Consider the following 11,855-nt stretch of genomic DNA (forward strand, 5'->3'; position numbering starts at 1 on the left):
AATCACCTCTAAAAATTCAGCAATTTAATGTTTCACGTATCCATACTCATAGCAATTTGTCTGTATATGAATGCATTATCACTTCTGTATATCTTGATTATGTTACAGTTATGCTCTTAATCTAGAACAATGGATTTTCATATAAAAAAAATGACAAATTAAGATGAAGTGTGAAGATGAGATACTTAATGGGACTGAAAACAGACCTCCATCATTGCATGGTGAAAGCTCCTCTTCAATGCAAGCAAAGTCTTCCTTTCTGGCTATCCCATTTGGGCGTCTGGTAAGCGTCCAAACTTTTGCCAAAACCATGATGTCTATGGAAAACAAAATGCAATTCAGCTGAGTGCTGTTCAGTCCTACTACTTAAAAGTAAAGTAAAACAGGAATGACCTTTGATTTTATCATTCTGCTTAGCTATAAGCTACATATGATACAATGAAGTTTGGTTCTTTTCTTACAGTTCATGAGTTAAAAGGAGTAAAGCCTACCATAATTCAAGTTAGATCAAGCACATCAGGCCTAGGCAGCACAATTTGTTGAAGCTTAGGTATGAGAAAGGGCTACACTGTAATGCAGATGGCTGGATAGCAAGTTCTTTAACTTGCATATGACAAGCAACTTTAATTACCACAAGAAAAAAATCCTAACTTGTATATTTCCCCTTATAGTACAATGCCTTCCCTTCTGGAGATCCTAATGGTACATGTGCAGGTTACTCTTTCCTACCATCATTAAATCAGAAGGTACACAGTATCAGTATAAAGGTGTCTTATGTCACAAGCAACTACAGTTAGCATCAGAAAAGAATCCCAGGGTTTCATTTATCAATATAACATGAAAGGGGTGGTATGGCCCTGGAATGAGGCCCACATCCATTAGTGGCAAATTAGCAATAGTTCTTGGTGCAATAATTATACTGTTAATGATTTAGCAAATATTATATTGTTGGCACTGAGAAAAGTTCTTCTTTGCATATCACTAATCCACTGGAGGTGGAAAAGAAGAAACAAAGATGAATGAGCTAGCAAAAATCAAAATTCATGTGACAAGCTAGGCTCACACAGCACACAATTTGTAAAAATCTGCACTCCAACAAATAAGGATGGTTTACCAGAGTTTTCCCTTTCTTTGACTTTTCCTGATATTTCCTATTTACTAGTAAGACTAAAATATTAAATGATTTTCTTTTTTCTTTGATAAACCCTCTACTCTGAGAATCCTCCTAAATTTAAAGGGCTCAGTATTCCAGAGTTGTGACATGAGGCATGGGATGCTTGAGCAAAATCAAATCAACAAAATAAAAATTCAGTTGGTCAACCAATCTTTGCCTTTAGTCCTATGGATGCACATTATGATTTCACGGGCATTTCTCATTAATGCTATTAGCCCATTGAGAAATCAAAACACTGGTAGAAACATTTCTCCTATTTTCTAATACTGAAACCCAAAGCATTTCTATGTTTGGTAACTAAATTCCTTCAAAAGCCTTTTAAACAATGATTTATTTTCTAAAACATGGACAGTTTACCTCACAAACTCACCTGCTTTACAGTTATGAATAAAACATCATAAAATTGAGCAATCCCAGTGCCAGTCCTGGGCTGTACTCTTATAATCAATCTATCTATATCTCTGATGCCTATTTTCTTTGGGAACTCCTTCAAGGGGGTAGCTGCAGCAAAAGAACCGGTGAACTCAAGTACTACTTCCTAGCCTTTAATGCCTCACTCTTAATATGCCACAGGCAGAGAGCAACTCTAGCACAGTTTTCAGAAGCTATCTAATATTCCTATCAACCATTTCCAGCTAATGTTCCAACCAGTTACTACTACCCTATGCTCCCAGGTAATGCTCCTAGATAAATACACACACACAAGAGCAGTGTGGTTTCAGAAGTGGTAGAGGATGTGTGGATCAGGTGTTTGCTTTGAAGAATGTATGTGAGAAATACTTAGAAAAGCAAATGGATTTGTATGTAGCATTTATGGATCTGGAGAAGGCATATGATAGAGTTGATAGAGATGCTCTGTGGAAGGTATTAAGAATATATGGTGTGGGAGGCAAGTTGTTAGAAGCAGTGAAAAGTTTTTATCGAGGATGTAAGGCATGTGTACGTGTAGGAAGAGAGGAAAGTGATTGGTTCTCAGTGAATGTAGGTTTGCGGCAGGGGTGTGTAATGTCTCCATGGTTGTTTAATTTGTTTATGGATGGGGTTGTTAGGGAGGTGAATGCAAGAGTTTTGGAAAGAGGGGCAAGTATGAAGTCTTTGGGGATGAGAGAGCTTGGGAAGTGAGTCAGTTGTTGTTCACTGATGATACAGCGCTGGTGGCTGATTCATGTGAGAAACTGCAGAAGCTGGTGACTGAGTTTGGTAAAGTGTGTGAAAGAAGAAAGTTAAGAGTAAATGTGAATAAGAGCAAGGTTATTAGGTACAGTAGGGTTGAGGGTCAAGTCAATTGGGAGGTAAGTTTGAATTGAGAAAAACTGGAGGAAGTAAAGTGTTTTAGATATCTGGGAGTGGATCTGGCAGCGGATGGAACCATGGAAGCGGAAGTGGATCATAGGGTGGGGGAGGGGGCGAAAATCCTGGGAGCCTTGAAGAATGTGTGGAAGTCGAGAACATTATCTCGGAAAGCAAAAATGGGTATGTTTGAAGGAATAGTGGTTCCAACAATGTTGTATGGTTGCGAGGCGTGGGCTATGGATAAAGTTGTGCGCAGGAGGGTGGATGTGCTGGAAATGAGATGTTTGAGGACAATGTGTGGTGTGAGGTGGTTTGATCGAGTAAGTAACGTAAGGGTAAGAGAGATGTGTGGAAATAAAAAGAGCGTGGTTGAGAGAGCAGAAGAGGGTGTTTTGAAATAGTTTGGGCACATGGAGAGAATGAGTGAGGAAAGATTGACCAAGAGGATATATGTGTCGGAGGTGGAGGGAACGAGGAGAAGTGGGAGACCAAATTGGAGGTGGAAAGATGGAGGGAAAAAGATTTTGTGTGATTGGGGCCTGAACATGCAGGAGAGTGAAAGGAGGGTAAGGAATAGAGTGAATTGGATCGATGTGGTATACCAGGGTTGATGTGCTGTCGGTGGATTGAATCAGGGCATGTGAAGCGTCTGGGGTAAACCATGGAAAGCTGTGTAGGTATGTATATTTGTGTGTGTGGACGTGTATGTATATACATGTGCATGGGGGTGGGTTGGGCCATTTCTTTCGTCTGTTTCCTTGCGCTACCTCGCAAACGCGGGAGACAGCGGCAAAAAAAAAAAAAAAAAAAAAAAAAGAATATTAAGTGAGCCAATGTCAAACCAGAAATAGTGCATACAAATAAAGTAAAGACAAAGTCTGGGAAAAAATAAGGTAAAGTTCAAGGCAAGCAAAAGAGGTGTACAAAGAGTTGAAGTTTCTTCAGTAACAGGGTTACAGAACTGTGGAACAAGTTAAGTGAAAAGGTGGTAAATGTGGCAATTGCTGGAATGTTAAGAACACTAAATGAGAGTAAACTCCCTCTCCAAAAGTGCAAACAGGAAATAACACCAATTGAGATTTAACCCTTCAAAGGGCAAAACTCTGAATTTTCATCATTCAAAGCAACACAAACTGATTACTCTGAATGATGCTTGCCTGCTAGAGGGATTTTAAGGTTCCTTTTGTAAACATTGGTGCATCAATAAATTATTGTTAAATTTTTGAAAATTTTGATATATCAATTAACATTTCTTGTAAATTTAGTGTTTATCTAAAAAAAAAAAATAAGAGATCATAAACATCTCACGCAGGTCAACAAAGTAATTTTTTTTTAATAACATATTGAAATATTAGCTTATCATAATGCATATGAAGAGGATTCTTTATTCACTTATTGATGCAACTGCAATGTAAAATAATGGTAATTAGCACTATTTACTCAAAGACTAACAAACACTGTTCACTTAATGGATCTATCACTGCCTGCTTCCACTAAAGTATCAACATAAGAGACAGGGAAGATGCACTTTCGATTACCTATACATCCTTCATACCAATTTTCATTAACACATACATTTATGATCATAGTTATTGATTTTATCCTGAAACTGTCAAATAAGCTTGTACTATTTCCCCAACAGCTGAGGCCACTGAACTGTCCTTCTGTATGCTGTTAGTATCTACCTGACAAATAAGTGTATTTTTGTTAGCACCATGAGAGACCTCTTCTACTGTGTGACAACATGTACCCTGGCGCCTGGAAAGAAAACGCATTCTAAATGTGGTAGGTTCTTGGGGGTAAAATTCCACAAGCTGACTTCAGATGACAGAGTCACCTACCAGCCTTACCTCATGTTCACTGTCCTTGTCATTATTCAAGGCCTAAAACCAATTTTTTGTTGTAAACTCATCATCTGGAAGATGCAGAGGTCCTGCACAAGCCCCTGCAAGAGTTGTTGTGCAACACTTTACAAAAAAAAAGCAGAGTGTGCATGCCAAGCATACTTCAAGAGATCTCATAAATTGTAAAGATACACACTTCTATTTTTGCTTTATGCTAGAACCCATGTTTTGAAGAATCTTCATACTCGAATCACCTACTCAAAGGAGCACAAATAAAATTGGTGTATAGAAGTACTCTGCCAACTAAGGTGTTGAGCATACACACTAAGAATAATGTACACCATTATACCAGCCACAGCAAAAAGTTTTGAGTATCCACAGTTATCCATGGCAGTATCAAAATTTTCTTCATGCAATGAGAGAGTGCCACTTGGCCATAGCCTGCTTAGCAATGAAGACCACCAATTCTAACCAGATGCAGGGTGTGTGTGTGTGTGTGTGTGTGTGTGTGTGTGTGTGTGTGTGTGTGTGTGTGTGTGTGTGTGTGATATCCAAGCAGCATTGCTAGGGTAAGTGCTGAGCTAGCCTTCTTTGCACAGTAGTTGGCTGGCTACTTTATGGGAGAGTGGAGACACCATATCACGGCTGACATAATACAATCATGGGCCCTTTATAAAGTAACCATTTGTCTTTTGGGAATAAAATACTTTTTACCTTGAAGTATTCAGTATAGGACTTAAGGTATATCTCTCAATGGGCACTCCCCCTAATCACCACAACTTCCCTTACACTTTTACCTTGCCAACCACATGGTCTTCTAGAAACATAATCCTCATGGTTGGCAGGAGACTTTTCTACTTTATCAGCAATTACCCTTTGATTAATTTTATGAAAGCATCTTGGTGTTATCCAGGACCTCTTTTGAAAGGCTCCTGCAGCCCAAAGCTGTGCTATTTTCATTAGCAGGGAAATGTGGACTACTTTGGAGAGATAATTTCTCTGATGAGACTGAGCTTCCAATGATACAGCCTTTCTAAAGGCAACTTTTCATTTGTGGTGTAACCTCTTGCAGTTGGAGCTAGTACCACCTTAACTTTTGTCATTAAAAGCATATGCACTATGAAATCATTATATAATTTAGTGCAAAATATAAACATACAATAAACATATGTAGGTGAATGTGTAATATTAATGAAACTATTAGTCTGTCTCCTAACCACTACACTTTTCCTGTTTTGCCTATTGCTCTCCTAATTCAGCAAATTATATATCTTTCTTCAACTATCAAAACTCTTGCCATGAGACTGTGGCATCCTTTCACTTGGAAGCTGAAATCCTCTACCTCAAGGATTTTAAAGTTCACCATAAGGAATGGTTGAATTCCTCCCACATGGATGGTGGAGGGATTGAAGCCCTTAAGTTTTCAATCCTTAATGCTTTACAGAAAATTATCTCCCAACCCACCCATATTCCAGACCACTGTCACCACTATCCTAATCTGGATCTGTTCTCACCTGAAATCCATCCCACTGTAAGTGCACAATCTCTCCCCCAATTGGTTCATTTGATCACACTCTTAAAAATGTTTCTATTCTATCAGCACCTATCCCTCCAGCAGCCCCTTCTAAGTAAATACTGGCACCTCAATAAAGCTGACTAAAATAACTTACTTTTTTCTGACTTCTCTTGAGTAAATTACTCCCTTGCATGGTGATGCTGTCTCTACCAAATGCATAGCTGAGGTTATCCTTAATGGAATGGAAGAACTTATCCCTTCTCCCTCCAATCCACAGTTCAACTGTTCCTGTTCTGATACCATTCAGGCAAGAGATCAAGCATATCAGGATTGGAAAAACTCCCCTTCCTCTGACTCCCATTCTGCTTTTATCACTGCCTGTAATCACTGCAAGCACACTATCCAAGAGGCAAAGCATTCCTTTATTCAAAGGAAACACAATAACCTCCTCTTGTGATCCACTTCTAGGTATTTCTGGTCTTCAGCTAAGGGAATCTCTAACAACTTCTGTCGCTCTACCTTTCCTTCACTTTTCTGTTCTGGCTGTAATATAGCTGTCTCTCCTGTAGACAAAGCAACTCTTGGTTCCTGTTTCTCCTCTACCTCCACCCTGGATGGCTAACATGCCTTCATCCCCTGATGCTCCTCTTATTAATCATATACCCCTCCCTGCGATCTCCTTCTGGACTGTCAGAAAAGCATTTTTCTCTCTGGACACAAGCATGGCTTATGGTCCTAATGGCATCCATCCTCATGTACTAAAAGAGTGTGCCTCTGACCTTGCACCTGCGCTTGCTCCTCTGTTTCGTTTTGCTTAAAAACCAAAACTTTTTTGTCTCCTAAGAAGCATGCATTGATGCATGCCATCCCTAAGAAGGGTGACCATTCTGACCCCTTTAACTATCATCTTATTGCCGTGACATCTACCATTTCCAAAGTCTATGAATACCTACTCAACTCCTATTTCCTTAGACACCTCAAAAATAGTATGGATTCTGTAAGGTGTGATCTACAGGTGATATTCTTTCCTTTCTCACTAATGTCTGGTCACCATCCCTGAAAGATCTTGGGGATTCATGTGTAACTGCCCTTGACATATCCAAAGCTTCTGACATGGTGTGGTATTGGGGTCTCATCTCTAAGCTCCCCGGGGTCTTTTGGCTTTGCTCCCTCAATTTGCTCCTTCATATCTAGCTTCCTCTCTGGACGATCTATCTCTGTGGTTCTTGATGAATTGGCTTTGCCCCCTTTCTCCATCAGCAGTGGTGTTCCTCAAGGTTCTGTCATGTCCCTTACACTTTCTCTCCTTTCTTTCCACAATTTCTTCTCCTCCCAAATAATCAAATGCTGACAACTCAACACTGCAATGATCCACATCCTTCAATTCTGTTCTGTCTTCTCTCACTTAATCTGCATCTCATATTGACAGAGCTTCCTCAATAAACTCAGACTTGGAAAGGATATCCCAGTGGGGTAAACAAAATCTGGATAAGTATAATGCCTCCAAGACCCAGTTTTTACCCATCTCTCAATTGATAACGCACAACTCTTGTTTCTCCTTTGACAGTTCTGTAATTCCACCTCTTGACTTAATGAACATATTTGGTATTATTGTAACATCCACTCTTTCTTAGAAACCCAACATTACAGGAATAGCTAAGTCTGCTTATAAGAAACTGGGAGTCCTGTTTAGTTGTTCCATTTATATAAAGGATTGATTCGTTCTTGTATGGAGCGCTGCTGTCATGTCTGCGGTGGTTCTAGCTCTGCATCCTTATTTTATTGAGTTGAGCTGAAAGTGGTCTGACTTATAAACTGTCCTAAGCTAACTTGCAAACTTGACCCTCTTGTCCTATGCCACAATGTTGGCTCACTTTCCCTCCTCTATAGTATTAATTTGGTTTTTGCACCTGAGACTGGCTGCTAGAGTGCCCCTACCATAAGCTAGACCGAGCAATACTCAGCAAACTGCTGCATCACACAGCTACTGTGTGGCCATCGACAACTCAAGGGTGGGACACTTTGATAACTTTCTTTCCTAACACCTTGAAGCTTTGGAACTAAGACCAGGCCCATTTTAAAAAAAACAGGCTTTTCACTTCCTCCAAAATCTGTAAATATCTTCCAGTCTTTTTTTTTCCCCTTTCATAATTCTCTCTATATTTCAATTAAGGCCTGGCCTTGATGTGGACTTCTGTCCATCACTGAAGCCTTACAAAAAAAGAACAGCTGTAATTAAGCTACAAATACAACAAAGTACTTGTGAAAACTCACATTGTGCAAGAATGATATGGTGTGATAGAGAAATTCCTTGAAGCTACCCAAATTTTCTTTCTTTTTCTAAAAATGCCTGGTAATATACTTATGTAAAAGCTTATGCACTGTGCTATTTGGCACCTTTTTACCTCCCTTGTCATGCCAGTCTTGGCTAAGTTTGGCAAGATTATGCTAACTACTGATCCCTTTGACACTTCATACTAAGATAATATGTATAGTGTGAAATGCGTATGTGTTTTTTGTATGTTTTATGTCCTTCAATTCTATAAGACAAGAATTATTTCTCCATTTAAAAAAATCCAAATATTCTATGTCTTTGAGAAAATGACTCAATAAATAAGCAGTTTGCAAGCAGTTAAAGGCCTAAAATGACAGAACAATTTTACTATTTCTTTTCCTGTTCTACCCAATCCTTCCCACAAATTCATGCTACACATACACTATTTATGTACAGTTTTCAAATGATTCATCAAAATTACATTGAAAAATACATTGTAAAATCATACTCTTAGCCTTTGACATTACAGCTCTAAATATCATGGTAGTGTTTTCAAAGCCATTTTCTCCAGGCTTTAGAGTCAGTAGAGCTGAGTTCACATACAACTTATGTTCTAATTTAAGTCTAAGACCCTCACTTAGGCACTTAGGACCTATCCTACCTAAAGACCAAATATCATAAACTTAGGACATATGTAACCTAACCCGACCTATTACCTTCCTGAAGATTTACGTGAGGACCTAACCCTCGAAATTAACCTAAGTTATACCAGACCTATCCAAGGAACTTAAAACAGACCTCACTCCTGAATATCTAACCTCAACATAGCCTAGAAATGAGCATTAGGACCTAACCTAGGGACAAAACCCATGACATAAGTGATATAAAAAACTTTAACCTTTGGATGTACCTTAACATGTACCTTAGATTTTTAATCACAACTAAGAAGCTAACTCGATATCACACAGAACCATCCCTAGGGATCCTACCAAGGACCAAACTAGGAGTACCAGAACCTATATCAATATAAGCTAAGCCATGATCATAACCTAAGACCTAACAAAGACAGATCTCTCATGAACCAAGCTCTACTGGACCTGGAGAGTGGAGATATCAAGTACACTAGTACCTGAATCACTGACTAATTTCATCATAAATATCATGACATACTAACAAATTCTTGTTTCATAATCAAAGTACAAAACAGCCAGCAACCACATGTAAATGATTACTTGGTAATTAAACATATACATACACACGGATGAATAGGGTAGAAAGACTGATGACATGGTTAATTCAGGCACCATATATAGAAATAAGTTGTAAGAAAGTAGAAAATGTTCTGGAGATGGAGGCCACATCAGAGTAAAATTCCCACCCTGTACAATACAAACTGGTAAATGCATGAAGCAAACACGTACTGCAAAGACATGTTAACACATCATACAAATATTGCCATTGGCAATTCCTCTCTCGGAAAACTTTAATTAAGAGTTGAAACACATGTTTACTGTTTACTTGCTCACCCTATCTCTTGCTACTTACTCGCTCACCCTCTCTCTCAATTGTCCACTTTTTCAACCCCTGAAGCTTCGAAAAGTAGTTCTTTCATCACTATAACAGGGAAGAATCAAGTGTAATTGACTAGAATCAGATACCGTTTTGCCTACATCAAATGACTCTTAACATCAATTTTCCGGTAATCTGTATCCCTAAACTCCGAAAGCCATTAAGCCCACCGAAGTTCGCTGTAGGTCGGGTGAAATACACTTCTGACAAGAGAGAACACACAGTCGACTTAAGAAATCTATGCTCACATCAACAGCTTTTCAATATATATATATATATATATATATATATATATATATATATATATATATATATATATATATATATATATATGGGAGTATCATTTAGTATAAACCCCGGATAAAACGAGGCACCTTTAGATGTCAATATCTATTTCAGCAACTTTTCTGTGACATTTACACAATAGCACTTTATATATTGCATTATAATTGCAACCTAAAAACACCGGAGTCAAACAGCCGTGGAAGCAGCCCTAGAATAGACATTAGTAATCCTCGACCTCGTTACTCTCTTTTTACTGGGATTTCTATTTCCACAAATATTCTCCTTTCTTATTTACAAGATATAATTTCTCTCTATCTGTGGTATTTAGATACACTTCAATGAAATCAAGTATATTGGTTGTCTCATACCTCTCGTGGTGCGTTTCGGGACCCTCACACTCTACCCTGAGGCAAACAGACTGACCTTCGTTCATCATGATAACTATCTCAGTGTTCCTCGTTACGAATCTAATTGTTCATCTCTTAAGACCAATGTATATAAATGTATACAATCTTGTGTAAACTCTCATTTCACTTAGTCCAAAAAGGACTCCATAATCCCTAAACATACCTAGATAAGCAGGTGCCTTTCCTCATCGAACTTGATCCTCAGCCAAATTTTCCTAAGGAACGCCATGCCAAGCGTCTCTCAAAGTTCTTTTAGCATTATTCATTTTACAATTACATTTCTCAAGCTACATATATATATATTAGAAAATAAATTCTGCAATCTTCAAATGGCAAGACGTCAACAACGTACCGCTGATTTAAGCTCTTACTTACCAAGGCCGATATCGCTTATCTTTTATTATATGATTTGTTTTCCTCGAAGAAAGATTTAATTTTTTCACTTAGACACTAATTTCCCATAGAGTCCAGGAAGATGGGCTTAGCTGAGAAGCACAGAGCTGTTAACATCATTCCTAATTTCATGGGTAGATTGGTATTTATTGCAGTTGTTTCATCTTCAATTTCGATACTTTTCTCAAGAGAGACCCATAAGGGTTGTTAAATTCCAGTTTACTTCAATGTACATAAACTATTTTTTTCTACATACGATGAACAAATATAATAAACAAATTGCCGTGTTTTGTGTTATCGTCTATTACATTATCATATCTGATTGATAAGGATTCCTCTGTGGCCTGTCGTAATCATTTACAAGGCCACGTACCCTTCCTGACTCTGCTATAACCCAATTTAATTTCACGCCCTTTAGTAAATCATGCCTTAAAGTAAGTTAACATCTTTCTTAATCCAATTACTTAAGCAGTACCCGGTAAGCCCTTCGCAAGTTTGAACAATGACTGCCTAATAAATACTTCGTCACAATGCACAGTGCACACTCGTCACTAAGTACATGTACTTCTCAGACACATTCTTTAAAGCGAATTCCTAAACTACACATCCTTTATCACTTCTGAAACCACGTTGTTCCTCCCTAGTCTGATGCTACGTACAGGCCTTCACCTTCTAAATCACCATTTTCTCATACAACTTACAATCATACATCACCTTTATACAATGGCACTTTATATGCCTTTCGCTAATCGTTAGGCACTTCACCATGATCCATACATACAATGAAAATTCTAACTAACCAATCAACAACCATTCACCTTCCTTTTTAGAGAAATTCGATGAAAATACCATCCACTCCAGCTGCTTGCCATATTTCATCCGACGTAAGGCATTCATCACCTCTTCTCTCTTCACTAAATCACTTGCCATGACTCTCGCACTTCTCATACCTCTCCGACCTAAAAACCCTACATCAGCCACCCTATCATCAGACATATTCAATAATCCCTCAGGATACTTACTCCATCTCCTCCTTACCTCATCACTGTATGTTACCACTTCCCCATTCACCCCTCCACTGCTGTTCTCATTTGTTCTC

The 11,855-nt window shown here is 38.5% G+C and overlaps 1 protein-coding gene across 4 annotated transcripts in view; it reads right to left on the reverse strand.

Annotated features, from left to right (window-relative positions):
* LOC139760900 (prostaglandin reductase 1-like) overlaps positions 1-10,654 on the reverse strand; it is a 58,674-nt gene extending 48,020 nt beyond the window's left edge. The window contains exons 1-2 of one of the 4 annotated variants that reach the window (XM_071684677.1): positions 10,527-10,654; positions 207-317 (exon numbers count right to left, since the gene is read on the reverse strand). In XM_071684677.1, the coding sequence (XP_071540778.1) occupies positions 207-312 (106 nt within the window). In that variant the 5' untranslated portion in view covers positions 313-317; positions 10,527-10,654. Of the gene's footprint in view, positions 1-206; positions 318-4,317; positions 4,408-9,647; positions 9,819-10,324; positions 10,446-10,526 lie in introns of those variants that run through there. The other 3 variants (XM_071684668.1, XM_071684684.1, XM_071684692.1) reach the window with 3 other exon arrangements.
* Between the last annotated feature and the right edge of the window lie 1,201 nt (positions 10,655-11,855).

This window comes from Panulirus ornatus, chromosome 3 (genome assembly GCF_036320965.1).
Source record: "Panulirus ornatus isolate Po-2019 chromosome 3, ASM3632096v1, whole genome shotgun sequence".
In the NCBI taxonomy this organism is placed as follows: Eukaryota; Metazoa; Arthropoda; class Malacostraca; order Decapoda; family Palinuridae; genus Panulirus; species Panulirus ornatus.